General features: G+C 45.0%; 1 protein-coding gene across 1 annotated transcript in view; it reads right to left on the reverse strand.

Annotated features, from left to right (window-relative positions):
• The window catches only part of CCDC63 (coiled-coil domain containing 63), a 39946-nt gene that overhangs the window by 10882 nt on the left and 12527 nt on the right, over nt 1–16537 (reverse strand). Inside the window, exons 4-7 of the mRNA XM_008590366.1 lie at nt 13694–13813; nt 9179–9360; nt 7440–7621; nt 3455–3675 (exon numbers count right to left, since the gene is read on the reverse strand). Coding sequence (XP_008588588.1) covers nt 3455–3675; nt 7440–7621; nt 9179–9360; nt 13694–13813 — 705 coding nt within the window. The remainder of the gene's footprint in view (nt 1–3454; nt 3676–7439; nt 7622–9178; nt 9361–13693; nt 13814–16537) is intronic.

Genomic DNA, 16537 nt, shown 5'->3' on the forward strand with positions numbered 1-16537 from the left:
TGGGATAATGGATGATTTTTCAAATTCCTTCTGTCCCTAAGTAGTTTCCAAATTTTCTATAATGAGCATGTCTTTCTCTTATAATGTTTTAAAAATTAAGCCTTTTCATTAGAAATCAGTGTTTTCAGAATTGAAACACTGCAACGGGCATTCATAGTTCTATCTAAGCCCAAAAAGGCACAGTTCTGTAACTTAAAAAAAAGCTTGCAAGCCATTGTTCTGATTCAAACGTCATTCTGCAGATGGGGCAACTGATGCTCAGAAGGGTCAGGAACTTTCCTATTTTTCCATCACGTGGTAGACAGGCTGTGTAGCTAAGGGACAGGGTTCCCTCATGGGGAATGGCGAAGATCAAGGCCAGTTCTGTTCAGGAACATTTCTTGGTCATGTCAGAGTATCCAGTTGGCCTCCTCACATCCCTCTGCTGTGGCTTATCCTCTTCATCCCACTGGGAGGAGCACCTAGTAAGGTGCTCGCTCCCTTCTGGAAAATGAGAATTCAAGTTCCTGCCGGCTCCCAGGCCCCTACTGGACCTTCTTTCAGATCGTTTTGCCTGCAAGACCTTCCCTGCAATACCACAGATGGTCTCCAGAGGACAGTGGTGACGCGCCTAAACCTAAAGTCGCAAACTCAAAGGCAGACCCAGCTGGTCCCAGTGAATGAGTGTGGCCATTTATAGGAACTCAGCTGGAATTGTCCCATCTGATTTTCCAAAAGAAACCAGAAATTCAGATTTTCATGTGGAGTAGCCTTATTTCTAAATGTTAGCAACTAATAAATTAACAAATTGGGGGGTGGAGGAGACCAAGCAAAAGAAGACTAAAGCCTGGATTCGGCCAGTGTATGACCTCTGACCCTAGCCACCCTCCAGGTAGGCTTGAAGTCAGATGTAGGAATCCTAACCGTTTTTAACTAAAAAAAAAAGTTTTGTTTTTTTTTTTTGTTGTTGTTTAACCTGAACCTTAGTTTGAGCAGAGGTGCCACAAGATGGCCAAAAGGTAAGGTCCCAGGCACCCCAATCACCCAGCCCGCCCCCCCACACACAACTTTATCCAGGACTGCTCCACTTTGTTTTATATACTAGTGTTCCCTCATAACATGGGTTTAAACAAAAATGTCCTGTAGCTTTTTTACAAAAGTCTGGAAACTACTCCTCTAGTCCAAGTATGTTATTCTAGAGATAGGGAGACTGAGGCCCAGAGAGGGAGGAATTTGGCTGTCTTTTATCAAGCACGCTGGTCTTAATGCCAGGAGACAGCCTATGTGGCTAAAGGAGAGGAGACAGTGCCCACAAGGTGAATGGGAAGGTCGAGGTCAACTCTGTTGAGGACCCATATCCTGGTGTCTCCCTCTGTGTGCAGGGCCCACCCAGAGCACTGGGAACGCTTGCATGCCTGACCTCTGGACGATGCCCATGCAGAAGGAAGTCTGAAAGCAGCATGAGGGTCATTCAAGCCCGTTTCCCCCACCCCCACCCCCCACTCTAAGCAAGACATTCTCCATTTATTCTGGATCCACCTACCACCCTTCCCCACCCTGCTCCCTGCCCAGGGCTGCCAGGGCTGTGTCTATGGGTTCCCTCACACTCTGGCTTCTGGTTGGGCCCAGCTGATGGCAGGCACCAGCTGGAGACGAGAAGGGGGAAGAAGAGGGAGGCTGGGGGTGTTTGTCCACCCCCCCAGCAGGTCCCTAGCTCGGCTGCATCCCTCCAGGAAGGGCACAGTAGGCAGCCTTCCCCACATACCTCTCCTGATTCCAGAAACTGCTCCCTCCCCACTGCCATTCTGGAGCCTGCTCTCCCTACTTAATGCACTCTCCCTATTTAATTTCCTTAGATCTTTGTTAATAGTCCCTTTTTTAAAAACTCCCCTTGATTGACCCTTTTTGACCGCGCCGTCTGTTTCCTGTGACACCCCTAACTGATAGAACCACCTTCATTTCTGCCATTTTTGTGTCGACTATTAAGATCTATTATTTTCTGTTAATAGTTTTTAAAAAATCAATATTATTTTATTATGTTTATTATTTGTTTACTGTTATTATTATGACCTATCACCCTAAATAATAATATCCACTAAATCGCAAGTTTGTTCTGCAAGCTATATTTTTCCTAATACTCATTAAAATTAGTTCATCACTAGTAAATTTAAATGTTTTCACCTATATTCTAGCTCCAATCTATTTGCACAAGGCCAGCACACATGCCCCACATTTGGGAAACAGTGACATGTTGCAAAGGAGAGCAACCCCCTTCATCATATGAGGACAGGGATGCCAGAGAAAGGAGTAATAAATTCCTGGAGGAGGTGATATTTGTGCAGGGTTAGGACTAACGAGCAGGATCTCATCAGAAGAGAAGTGGGGAGCAGGAAAGAGCTGCACTAGGAAAGCATTTGATTGGGGAAAAGTGGGACAGCTGCAGAGGGTGCCTTGGAGGTTGTCGTGGAACCTGAGTTTGCAAAGGCAAGTCAAAGACAAATTATGAAGGGGCTGCAGTGTCACACTAAGGGGTTTGGACTTAATTCTGTGCAGATCATTCCAAAGGATGTTTGTTTGTGTTCTCGGGAATAGGTAGCTCAAGGGGCCAATTAAGTTTGGGAAATCATGGGTTCAACAAAGGTAAACAGGTTTCTTTACTGCAGGACTTGTCAGATCCTTTAGTATGCACGGACTTAATTCTGTGCAGATCATTCCAAAGGATGTTTGTTTGTGTTCTCGGGAATAGGTAGCCCAAGGGGCCAGTTAAGTTTGGGAAATCATGGGTTCAACAAAGGTAAACAGGTTTCTTTACTGCAGGACTTGTCAGATCCTTTAGTATGCATGATCATGGACATCAGGTTTCTCCAAGATGAAGATTAACCATCTCTCCTCAATTCTATGAAGCTGTTGATTAACAGGAATCAGCAAATCATTAAGACAAAGGGCCAGATTGTAAATATTTTAGGCTTTGCAGGTCTCTCTTGACATTTCTCTTTTTTTTCTTATAATCTTTTTAAAATGTAAAAATCATTCTTAGTTCACGGCCAATACAAAAACAGCCATCGACTGTATTTACTGAACCCTGGATTATAAAATAAGCCATGGATTATAAATGTCCTATGGGGGTTGGGGGGACATGAACACTTTAAATGTATGAGGACTGGTTGGTTAGCGTGTGGGGTTATAACACCAAGGTCAAGGGTTTCGATCGCTGTACCAGCCAGCTGCACCCCCCCCCCCGCAATGTATCAATTGAAAAACAAATACCAATTTTAGAAAAGTTCAAATGTAGGGGAAATACGTGGGGAATATAATAGTGTTTGCCAAACTGATTTGGCTTTGAGGCCCTTTTTTTTTTTTTTTTTTTTTTTTTTTTGCAGAGCATCCAATGGAATGTTCCAAGGAGCCTGCTTTGGGGGAGCCTGCTGTGGGAACAAGTGGGTCCCAGGCCCAGGGAAACAGGAGCTGCCCCGACCTGGATCCTCTGGGTTTTCTGGTGCAACATCTCCATGTCGTTGTTGAGCTCCGTGACATACGTGAACCGAGCAAAATTCTTCTCCTCCTTGGCCAGAAACTCCTCAATGAGCTGGTTCAGGTCCCCATTCTCAGCCAGCTTCAGCAGCCGGAGGTGGGCCACCTCGTAGCTCTCAAAACTCTCCCCCTTGCTCTTCTTGCCGTGCTTCTTTGCTTTGAGAGCTAGAAAAGGAAAAACCAGTCTGAAAAGGAAGCCATTCAGATCCATGCCAGGCAGGTAGTCCATGCTAGATTTTTCCAGGAGATGAGGCAGAAGCTTCACTTGTCATTAGCTTCACAAATATCTAATTAAGCATTTACTATGAGGGGTCTTTAAAAAATTCACGGAAAATGCATATTATGAAAAAAAATATGCATGAATTGCAAATATTTTGCACCAAAATAAACTTGTACTAACTTGCTATAACATGTCTGAACAGGACCTAGTTTAAGGCACTAAGAAGGATAGATATCAGTTTGAAAAGAAACTATCAGACCAACATGAACTTCTGCTAGGATTGAAGCAAGAATAAATACCAAATTTATGGTAAAGGTTGGGTGGAAGAATAGTGAGATCATCGATGGTTTATGAAAGGTTTATGGGGACAATGCCTTGAAGAAATCAGCAGTTTACAAATGGATAACTTGTTTTAAGGGATGAGACAGTGTTGAAGAGGAAGCCTGCAGTGGCAGACCATCCATATCAATTTCCAAGGAAAAAATTAATCTTGTTGGTGCCCTGATTGAAGAAGACTGACAATTAGCAGCAGAAACAATAGCCAACTCTGCAGACATCTCAATTGGTTCAGCTTGCACAATTCTGACTGAGACATTAAAGTTGAGCGAACTTTCCACCCAGTGGGGGCTAAAACTGTTGTGCCCACATCTGCTGAAGGCAAGAGCAGAGCTTTTAATGGAAAGTTTAAACAAGTGAGATCAAGATCCTGAAGCACTTCCTCAAAGAATTATAACAGGAGATGAAACATGGCTTTACCAGTACAATTCTGCATAATCAAAGCAATGGCTACCAGAGGTGGAGGTGGTCCAGTCAAAGCAAAAGAGGACTGGTTGAGAGCTAAGGTCCTGGTGACAGCTTTTTGGGATGCTTGAGGTATTTTCCTTGTTGACTTTCTGAAGGGCCAAAGAATGACAACATCTGCTTACTATAAGAGTGTTTTGAGAAAGCCAAAGCTTTAGCAGAAAATACCTAGGAAGCCTTCACCAGAGAGTCCTTCTCCACCATGACAGTGCTCCTGCTCACTCCTCTCACCAAACAAGGGCAATTTTGCCAGGGTTTTGATAGAAAATCATTAGGCATCCACCTGACAGTCCTGATTTGGCTCTTTCTGACTTCCTTTGTTTCCTAATTTTAAAAGATCTTTCAAGGGCCAGCCCGGTGGCGCACTCGGTAGAGTGTAGTGCTTGGGAGTGCGGCGGCGCTCCTGCCGAGGGTTCGGATCCCATATAGAGACCAGTCCGCTCACTGGTTGAGCGTGGTGCGGGCGCGACACCGAGGGTTGCGATCCCGTTACCGGTCACGAAAAAAAAAGATCTTTCAAGAGCACCCATTTTTCTTCAGTTAATATTGTAAAACAGCCTGCATTGACATGATAAATTCCCAGGACCCTCAGTTCTTTAGGGAAGGATGAAATGACTGGGATCATAGCCTACAAAAAGGCTAATGCTGACTTGATCACTGCTCTGTCTCCAGTCCCTAGCATGGTGCCCATTTCGGGGCAAGTGATCATTACAATTTGTTGAAAGACTAGGAATGGATCAGTTGAATGAAGGAAGGAAGGAGTCAACAGATCACAAAGAATTTATCCCCTAAGGATCACTTTGAAGGAAGTTTGGAGCAGGAGGAGACTGGAGATGGGGAGACCAAGCAGAAGCTGCCAGAGCAGAAGTGATGGGGATGATAACAAGACTGAGGCAGTGAGAGGGGGAAGGATGGACATGATTCCAAAATCAAAAAGGCCCAACAGCTTGGCAGTGAGTGGAGGAACTCCTGTTTTATTCCACACTTTTGGGCTTGGATGACTGGAAGAATATTGAGGCTGCTCAGTGGATTTAGAGACAGAAGAGGTTTTGAGGGGGCAGACACATCTGGAATGGATTCCTCGATTTGCCACTTAAGTTGCTGTGGACCTTGGCTAGGTCATGTATCCACTCTGGGCTGCAGTGTCCTCATCTATAAACTGGGGGTATTAACTGTAATGTTGTGAGAGCTAAATGGGAATCATGCATGCCAAGTACTTAGAATAGAAGCTGGCATGAGCCAGTAGCTCAGTAAATAAATGGATAGGACAAGCGGGTGGGAGGATGGTTGATGTGGGGAAGAAAAGGTGGACAGATGATTGGGTGGATGGATGGATGAAAGGATGGATGGATGGGTGGATGGACAGATGGTCCAAAAGATAAAAAGCTTTTGATGGTTTTTGTTATCTTAGAGAGTAGGAGATGGGGGTTTCTCAGAAACACACTTTTAACGATACAGCCCCAAACTGTAAATCAGGAAGAGGCAGATGAGACTGAAAGAATAAATATAGCTGCACAAGGGGCTCTCAGAAGAGCTCAGATTTTTCAATCTGTTCAAAACAGAGCCAACATAGCAGGCCTGAGACTACTCTTCTCAGAAAGGCCTGATTGCAAGGTTGACCTTTGGCTGGCATCTAGGAACTTTAGTGGTAAACAGTTCCCTACACTGATGTAAAACTTCCCCTAAATGATGAAAGTGGCTCATTGTGCCTTGACTGTAACAACAGTATGGTTTATGCCAAACACCTGCTTTCCCTCTGGTCATCTGGGATTTGGGTAGGTGCTAGGCGGAGGTGCCTGCATGACCATCTCCCAACAAGAATTCGGGGCACTGAGCTTCTGGTGTGCTCCCCTAGGAGACAACTCTTCACACACGTATTGTCACAATTAGATGCTGGAGGAATTGCATGTGCTCTGTGTGACTCCACTTGGAAGCTTGAGCCTGGTTTCCTCCAGACTTGACTTCGAATGCGCCTTTTCCCTTCGATGCTTTTGCTTTCTACCTTTTTGCTGTAATACACCATAGCCATGAGTGTGACTATATCCTCAGTCCTGTGAGTCCTCCTAGCAAGTCGTCAAACCTGGGGATGGTCTTGGAGACTCCTGCCACACAAGTCTGCCCATAAACTATGATAGGAGAGCCTCAGGGTGAGAATACATTCTGCAGGTTATGGTTGGGAGATAAAATACAGAACACTTGGTTAAATTTGAATTTCAGAAAAATAATACATTTTTTTAAAGTATAAATATGTCCCAATTATAGATAAACAATTTTTTAGTATAAGTATATTCCAAATATTTCATGGGACATACTTATCCTAAAAATTTATTCATTGTTTATCTGAAATTTAAATTTAACTAGGCATCTTGTATTTTTATTTGTTAAACTTGGCAACCCTACTACAAGAAGACTTGAATATTGTATTAGTCTGTTTCTGTTGCTTATAACAAAATACTTGGAACTGGGTAATTTATAAAGAAAATGAAATTTATTGCCTACAGTTTCTGAGGCTGGGAAGTCCAAAGTCCATCTGGTGGTGGCGACAGTGTCCCAGCAGTCTCACATTGCAAGACAATGGAAGCAAAGAGAGCAGAGAGACAGAAAGACAGACTCTTCTCTCTTAAAGTCCTCAGAACCACACCCCTGACCACCATTTCTAACCCATTCACTACAGCAGGGTCCTACAATCTAGTCACCTCTTCAAGGCTCCAGCTTTCAATTACCATAATAGGATTTCCCACCCTGTTAACAACGATAGTGGGGGCTAAGTTTCTAATACATAAAACTTGGGGGACACAATTCAAGCTTCAATGAGTTTTGGGGGAACATAATTCAATCCACTGCAAGTACCCTCGCTGAGAGAGAGAAAGAGAGAGAGAGAGAATGGAAATGTGCCTGGAGAGTGTACCTTCTTCCTTTTTGGCCTGCTCCTCGAATTCAGTGCGGTCATTCAGCTTGATGAGCAGAAAGGATTTGAGCTTGGTCTCATGGTCATAGAGGCGCTCCAGCTCTCGGATCTCCAGGTTGTACTGAGAGATGTCCTTCTGCTGACGGTCCTTCATGGCAGCCATTCGAGCCATGGCTTCCAGCCTGGGGATGGGGGTAACAGAGCCTGAGTGTCAGAAGCCCCTCCTTCCTCCTTCCCTCTCCCTGCCAACCCAGAGGGACTTCCTACCCGACTAATGATCACTGCTTTTTTTAATCATGAAGGTTTCTGAGAGTGAAAGAACAACCCTTCTTACCTGAACAACAGGAGCTGAAAGCTCTAGACCACCCCCAGGAAATGATTATTTTCTATCATCACCATCTCTAACATCATCATCATCACCACCACCACCATCACCATCATCACTACCACCACCATCATCATCACCACCACCACAACCACAATCACCATCACCATCACCACCACCACCATCATCACCACCACCACCATCATCACTACCACCACCATCATCATCACCACCACCACCATCATCACAATCACCATCACCATCACCATCACCACCATCATCACCATTATCACCACCACCCCATCACCATCATCACCATCACCATCATCAACACCACCATCACATCACCATCACGACCACCACCACCATCACCACCATCACCATTACCACCATCATCATTATCATCACCACCATCACCACCATCACCATCACCATCACCACCATCACCATTACCACCATCATCATCATCATCATCATTATCATCATCATCATCATCATCACCATCATCACCACCACCACCATCATCACCATAATCACAATCACCATCACCATCACCACCACCACCATCACCACCACCATCTCCACCATCACCATTACCACCATCATCATTATCATCACCACCATCACCATCATCATCACCACCACCACCACCATCACCACCATCACCATTAACACCATCATCATTATCATCACCACCATCACTATCACCATCACCACCACCACCACCATCACCACCATCACCATTACCACCACCATCATCATCATCATCATCATCATCATTATTATCATCATCATCATCACCATCATCACCACCACCATCATCATCATCATCATCTCCACTTGTCAATTACTATGTCCCAGGCACTCCCTTACATACACATATTATTTAATCCTCTCTGCCACCTAAAGAGATCCTACAACAGTGTAGTAGTGATGGAGGCAGGCTTCAAATCCAGATCTGTCTGACTCTAAAACCTGTGCTCTTCACAGCCAAACTGTATGCCTATTGCTCCTATGACTGTGAAGCCAGGAAAAACCCAGACTGAGAAAGACCCCCAGGACTAGAGGCAAGGACACCTGGAGGAGATAGTACAGCAAGGAGATTTGAATTTCAGCTCCACTACATCTTCCACTTACCCGGATCACAGGTAAGTATTTTAGTATCTCTAAGCATCCATGTCACGGTCTGTTAAATGGGGATAATAACTCCTAGGGCAGTTGCGAGGGTTAAAATAATACTCAGACCACCTGGCATCATACTTGGCACATAGTCAGTGCTCAGAGTTATTATAGCCATAATTTTACGTTCCCTAACACATAATCGCCGGGGGCAGAGGTGGCCCAGAGTAGAAAGCTAGATGCTTAGCACGTGGCTAAGAGACATCACTGCACCCGGGAATCTCTCCCAACCCACCTCTGATCATAGGCCTGAGCAGACTGCTCAATGGCCACATTCATGGTCTTCTTCTGTATCAACAGGCGCCGGTGAAGCTTCTGATAGACGTTGTCATAAGCAGCCTTCTCAAAACGTAGGTCCTCAATCTCCTTCCGGAGCTTGGCATTGGTGGCCAGCATGTTGTCAAAGTGAACAGTGACCTGTTGGAAGGGCAGTGCTTCAAAACAGGACTCATTCCTGCGGTGTAAGACAAGCTTCCGGAAAGCAGCTGGAGGGTTGGCAAGTCTTCCCCCACCTCCCACCCCAGGGCCACTAAGCACTGAGCAAGAGGCTTGAGTTGGCCACCAACTGGCTAAATGGCCTTTGGTGGATCCTTTCTCCTGGATTTCAAATTCCTCAACTACTTTTAGACCAAACGTCCAGTTTTCAGCAATTACAGCGGAGAGAGAAATAAGCTAAATGACACTACAGAAAATTACCAACCAAATCCAGAAGGTACAACTTTCTACAGGACAATTGATTTGCACTCTTCAACAAGTTGATGGCATGAAAAAAATTGGGGTGAGGGCCGGCCCCGTGGCTCACTCGGGAGAGTGCAGCACTGATAGCACTGAGGCTGCGAGTTCGGATCCTATATAGGGATGGCCGGTGCACTCACTGGCTGAGCATGGTGCAGACCACACCCTGCGGAGGATTGCGATCCCCTTACCAGTCCAAAAAAAAAAAAAAAAAAAATTGGGGTGGAACTATTTAGAGCAGTGTTTCACAAGCTCAGCACTATTGGCATTTGGGGCTGGGTGATTCTTTGTGGTAGCGGCAGGGCAGGGATGGGGGTAGGGTGGGGTGGGGGTACAGCTGTTCTGTGCTTTGTAGGATGTTAAATACCCACTACTAGCTACTAGATGCCAGTAGCACCCCCACCTCCAGACCAACTGTGACAACCAGAAGTGTCTCCTTTTGGAGACAATGTCCTTTTGGGGGCAAAAATCACCCCTGATTGAGAGCCATTACTCTACATAAAAGAAATTTAAGAGACTAAACAATTTTGTGAACCTTGATTGGATCCACCTTTAAAAGACATTGTGGGGCCAACCAGAGAAATTTTAATATGGTACTGGGTTTAATATTAAGGAAATATTATTACTTTTAAAGGTGATAATGAAGGGGCCAGCCTGTGGCTCACTCGGGAGAGTGCGGTGCTGATAAAGGTGATAATGGTCTTGTGATTGTGTAAAAAAATGTTTAATTTTAAAAGATGCAAACTGAAGTATTTAGGGGTAAAATGTTATGATGCCTTCAATTTACCTTAAAATACTTCAGAGTAAAAAATGGTGAAGCAAATAAAGCAAAATTTTAACAATTATTAAATTGAAGTGATAGGTATGTTCATTATTTTATTCCCTCTACTTTTCTGTATGATTCATACATTTGTCTTAGTTCAAAAAAAAAGTATTTTAAAAAGGTGATGCTGTTTGTACACTATCAGTAGGAACGTAGATTGCTGCAGCTGTTACAGAAAGCAATCTGAAGGTTTCTAAGGAAATTAAAAATAGAACCACCAGATGACCCAGCCATCCCTCTTCTGGGCATATACCCAAAGGAAGAGAAATCACCACCTGGTAAAAGACATCTGCACTCTCATGTTCATTGCAGCATTATTCACAACAGCCAAGATATGGAAACAACCTAGGTGTACATTGACGAATGAATGAATAAAAAAATTCTGATATATAAATACACATACACATACACGATAGAATATTATCCAGCCTTTAAAAGGAAGGAAATCCTGCCATTTGCCACAACATGGATGAAACTGGAGGATATTACAGTAAGTGAAATAAGCCAGACATACAAAGAAAAATATTGCATGATCTCACTTATATGTAGTATCTTAAAAACAAAAAAAAGTCACATATACAGAGATAGAGAATAAAACAGTGGTTACCAGGGGCGGGGAGGGGAGGGGAGGAAATGGGAAGATGTAGACCAGAGGATACAAAGTAGCAGACATGTAGAATGAGCAAATCTAAAGATCTAATGTACAATACGAGGACAATAGGTGATAAAATTGTACTGTATTTGGGATTCCTACTAAATGAGTAGATCTTCACTGCTCTTGCCACAAACACACAAAAGAATGGGTAACTATGTGAGAAGACGGGTATGTTAATTTGTTTCACGATAGTAACCATTTTACTATCTATATGAATCCCATAACATCATGTTTTATACCTTAATTGCACACAATAAAATTATCTTAAAAATAAAATAATTTTTTTTAAAGTTTCAAGAAAAGGTGATGTGAAATGCTCTCATAGACACTAAGAGGAAACAACTACAAAAAATATTCCTAACAGTAAAGGATTCAATTTCATCAGAGGTTTCAAAGTATGTTCTAAGAAACCTTAGGTTTGCCTCTTTGCTTGCCTCCCCTAGTCCCAGCCCTGGGTTTCACTATAGGGTGTCTCAGTAGCCACCACACAAGGGAGGGGCCCCAAGAGAGCAGAGCATTCTTATTCTATCTTTGCATCCTCCACTTGACTCTTGGAAAGATATCAGTTATTAGTCATTTGCTCTTTGGTGTGAATTTTATTCCACGACTGTTTGCATGCTACCCATCCTCTGATTGTGGGGGGAAAGTTCTGACCCATGCGGAGGACTTTCAGGCCCCATTGAGTAGAGGGAGGAAGCTTTAGGATCATGGAGTATTCTTAGACCCTGAAATTAACTTTAGAGATGGCTATCTAATCTACTCAAAGGCACAGACAGACCTGGTCAGAGATTAAGAAAAGAGAGGACCAGTTTGAGACACAAAAAAGCAGATCTCCCAAAAATGTAACAGGGGACATTTGTACAGACCTTATAGAGAAAAAAAATTTTAAGGAAATATACTCTGAGCAACTGTATACGGACAGGTTAAGATAACTTAGGTGAAATGGACAAATTCCTAGAAAGAAGCAAACTACTGAAATTGACTCAAGAAGAATAGAAAATCTGAATAGACATACATAACAAAAAGTAGACCTCTACAGACAAGTCATCATTTAATCATGCTGCAGATATTTGCTAAGCACCTATTCTGTGCCTCACACTGTGCCAGGCATTAATGCTATGATTCTTAACCAAGGGCACCATCAGCCCCACTGGTGTTGCTAGTAACAGTGCAGTCACCTGTGCCTAAACCATGGAGGTTCTGACTCAGCAAACCAGGAGAGAATCCAGGAATTTGCATTTGTAACACACATCCTGGGCATTCTGAGGCACACTTGCTCTTTGGGCAGCTTCCAGGCTATTGGGAAAGGCAGAGAGAAATCAGGTGCAGCCTTGCCTGGTTAAAGCCTGGTGGTCAAAGTCGGGGGAAGCTAAGAGCTTTGTGTAGCGGGGAGGCAATGACAGCCTTCCCTCCAAATCAATTCACTTTCCCTCTCTGCTAGCTCATGTTGTGGGAGCTACAGTTTCACAAGCCAGACGGGAATGTATTGTTTGTACCTTCCAAGTAGTCTTTCTCCCTTCCTCTTGCTTTTCCCTGGGAACCACCTCTTCCCCCATCTCTGCCCACATATTTTTGATAGGGCTGCCCTCCCCTGATTTGGTGGGGGTCTGAGGGACAGGGAACAGTTCAAGGGTAGTCATGTGACTCAGGTCTATGTATTCCATTCTTCTGACCACAGCGATTGGTTCAGGGATGGGCAAATGACCCAAGCTGGCCCAATGGGAACCCTCCCAGTGACACATGATTACACTCTTAGGAAAGAGATGCTCCCTTTCAGCTGGCATCTGTTCACATTGGGGTCTACTCAGGAATGAAGTCCACCCAGAGGAGAGATGGACAGAGAATATGTCCTAATAACATGTTTGGAACACCTGGATCCAGCTATGCTCAAAGACTTTACTTCCTCTTCTGAATTTTTCAGTTCTGTGACCAACACATTCCTTTTCTTTTCTTTTCCTTTTTTGTTTTTTTTTTTTTTGAGGGGGGGTTGCTTAAATCAGCTTGCGATTTAGAGAATCCTGCTTAATGCAAAAGTAACTTTAAATTGAGGGAGGACAGGAAACGTTCCCTTTCCCATTATCAAGTTATACACGTTTATGCCTAGCAGTTCTTAGAGACTACATCAACAACAACAAAAAGGCACGAGCTACAACGGAGGCATGAGCAGAGTGCTGCACAGGAGAAGGTCTAACTCATTCTGCCTGGTGAAGGGGAATATTTGAGCTGCTTCTTGAAAACAAGCAGGAGTTTTTGAGTCAGGGAACTAAGAGTAGGCATCTCAGGTGGGGTGGGAATTGGGGTAGAAGGTTGGAGGGGACAACAGCATGTGCTGAGGTGGATGGGACAGAGTGGGTGGAGTGGGGTGGATGGTAAATTCTAAAAAGCTCCCTGGTCTGTGTGTCCACCATTATTTCACCTTCTCCTGAGTCAACCAATGAAATGGGTATGTTCCGCTAATGGCTCAGCGGACATCATTCTTTTCTCTGAGCAAAGGGGGACAGAGCTGTTTGCAAAGCTGCAGAGAACACCTTACATACGAGATCCAAACGGGTTTCCAAAATGTGGATCTGTTTTTGCAGTTTCTGGGGGTTATTGGCCTCCTGCACTTTTGTAAAGATCTGTTTTTGGTTTGTGATTTTTCTTTCCATCTGAACAATCTGAAAAATAAAAAGAGAGAAACCAGCTGTGTTAAGATCTGTACAGGTACAAATTCTACAGTTCACTGACTGAAGTGTGCTAAAGCCAAAACTGCAATGTTCTTTCTTCGCCTATAAATGGAATTTTAATTTATCTCTTGAATGCCTGGTCAATTCCATTTAATCTTAGCCAGTCTGGGGTAAAATGAGGCAATTTAGTTTTTGCTCTCACCTGTGCATGTAAATTTCATTCACCTGTGGGTGGACATAAATTCCCTACCTCCCTAAAGCCATGGTTTCCAGCAGAAATATTGCCCCATAGTTCAGATCAAGGTGGCAGAATAGATGGTCCGCACATCACTCTCTCCCACAAATCAACCAATTTACAACTATAAAAATGTAACATCAGCCAAGCTGGGGCTGCTGGAGATCAGAGGAAGAGGAGGAGAGACCTACAGAGTTCATGAAGGCAGGAGAAACCATGATGAGAGAAAGAAAAAACTGCTCTGAGCGTTTGGAGCTGCAGCCGCTTTAAGACTGGAGCTGCTGAGTGCATGGAGCAGGAGCAGGCAGAAGTTGCAGCTGTGCCCTTCAGATGGAGTGACTTGGAGGTGACAGGGGAGAAGAGGATCTTGGTGGCCCCCAGGACAGCAAGACCACTAATAGGGTTCCCGTGGACCCACGTAGGAGCGAGAAGCCAGAACAGCTGAAAAAGGGGAGCCATTCAGAGGCCAATGAGTCAACACAAGAGACTGGTGCAGGTCCCATCCCATGGGAAGTGTTTGGAGCATGGGCAGTGGGGGAGACAGGCCCACCAGGTGAACACTGGAACACAGCAAGGACAGCTGATCCTCCCCCCAATCAGCACAGGACCACTCAGAGGAGACTGGTCAGGAATGCAGAATTGCATGGGGTGCAGTTTGATGAAAACACTCAGGCCCAGATCAGAGTTTCTACACAACCCAGGTGCACTGAGTCTCTGGAGATCTGGAAGTACCTATAAGGTCAACCATTAAACCCTGAGCTACACAAAAAGCCTTCCCTAGGGAAACAGCAGGAAAGCAGCAATTTAGCTCAACCTCACAGCTCAAGTATTGGTTCCTGCAGGAAGTTTCCCTGTGTTAGAAGTAAGCAAAGGACAAAAAATTAGTTCTGACCCAGTCATAGCACCAGCGCCTTGGGGCCCACCAGGGGACATGAGGCATGGAGCCAGGGACAGGACGCCCACCCAAAACCACTCACACTGCCAGTGCCTCAGGGCCCACCCAAGAACCCAAGGCTTGGAGCCAGGGACTGGACCCAACTCCCACATCCAGGCACACCACCAGGGCCTCAGGGCCTGCCCGGGGACCCAGGGCATGCAGCTGGGGACCCAAGGCATGAAGAAGAGGACTGGACACCCCCTCCCACAACCAGGCACATGATACCAGCACCTCAGAGCCTTCCTGGGGTCCCGGGGCAAGGAGAAGGGAACCAGACGCCTCTCCCACAGCCAGGCACGCCATACCAGTGCCTCGGGGCCCACATGGGGACCTGAGGAATAGAGAGGGGGACCAGACCCCCTTCCCACCACCAGTCATGCTGCACCAGTGCCTCGGAGCCAGTTCAGGGACCCCGTGTATGGAGAGGGGGACCAGACCCTCCTCCCACACCCAGGCACACCATGCCAGCACTTCGGGGCCTGCCCAGGGACCCAAGGCATGCAGCTGGGGACCAGACACTGCCAAAACAAGAGCATGGAGTCAGGGACCAGAAACCCCTCCTACAACCAGGAACATCACGCCAGTGCCTCGGGGCCCACTGGAGTGCATTAAGACAAGGAGAGTCACCAGCAGAGATAAAGAAAAGAAGAGGATGTCTCTCTCCACAAAGCCCATTTCAGAGTGACAGAAGAAGCATCTGCTCTATGATAATATTGGGGGACCTGATCATACCTCTCAGTGTTGAACAGATCATCTAGGCAACAAATCAACGGAGTAACCATTACTCTTTCAGAGGGAGAGAAGAAATCTAGGATAATCAGTGGGGAGAGGGGAGAGGGAGGGAGTGAGGGATGGGGAGAAATTGGACAAGCGGCGTAAAGAATAATTACGATTTGTAACAATATATATGCTAGTAATATTGATTTTGATTCAATAAAAAATTAAATAAATAAATAAATAAGAAATATTGCCCCCCTGAGGGGCTTTCTGTAACCTTCTGCAGGTGTTCTTTGGCTCCTGCAATGATAAGGGCACTCGTGGCACTTAATGAGTGGGTCACAAGATGCCACACACCTTGCCACCTGTGAGATAGCACCAGACATCCAAGAATTGTTTCCATCCCTTGTGACTTCCCAATGCCTCTCTGGACACTGTGTAGGTGGAAAACCTCTCTATGCTTTTCTGTGCCTAGAATCACACTATCTTTTATATGTAAACACACAGTATATATTTTTTTTGATTCTAATAAACACTGAATTATCCAGGAATGTAGTCACTGGAGGTCCCTTCTGCTGGAGAGTTTGGTATTAACAGATTCAGAGTCTCTGGCTGGAAACTGAGGCAAGGCTACTGGTTTTGGAGAGGTCAAGGTCATTGGTGACCCCAGAGAAAGCAGTTTCAGTAGAAGGACATTGCTCCCTGTGTTGAAGTGAGAAGTGGAGATAGTGCCTGCCCTGGAATGGGAAATAGGGAAGGTAGACAAGTCCTTTTAGAAACTTCTAGAAAGGGGGAAAGCTGGCAGTAAATAGGAATCACAGGATTG

Source organism: Galeopterus variegatus, unplaced genomic scaffold (assembly GCF_000696425.1).
Source record: "Galeopterus variegatus unplaced genomic scaffold, G_variegatus-3.0.2 Scaffold6040, whole genome shotgun sequence".
In the NCBI taxonomy this organism is placed as follows: domain Eukaryota; kingdom Metazoa; phylum Chordata; class Mammalia; order Dermoptera; family Cynocephalidae; genus Galeopterus; species Galeopterus variegatus.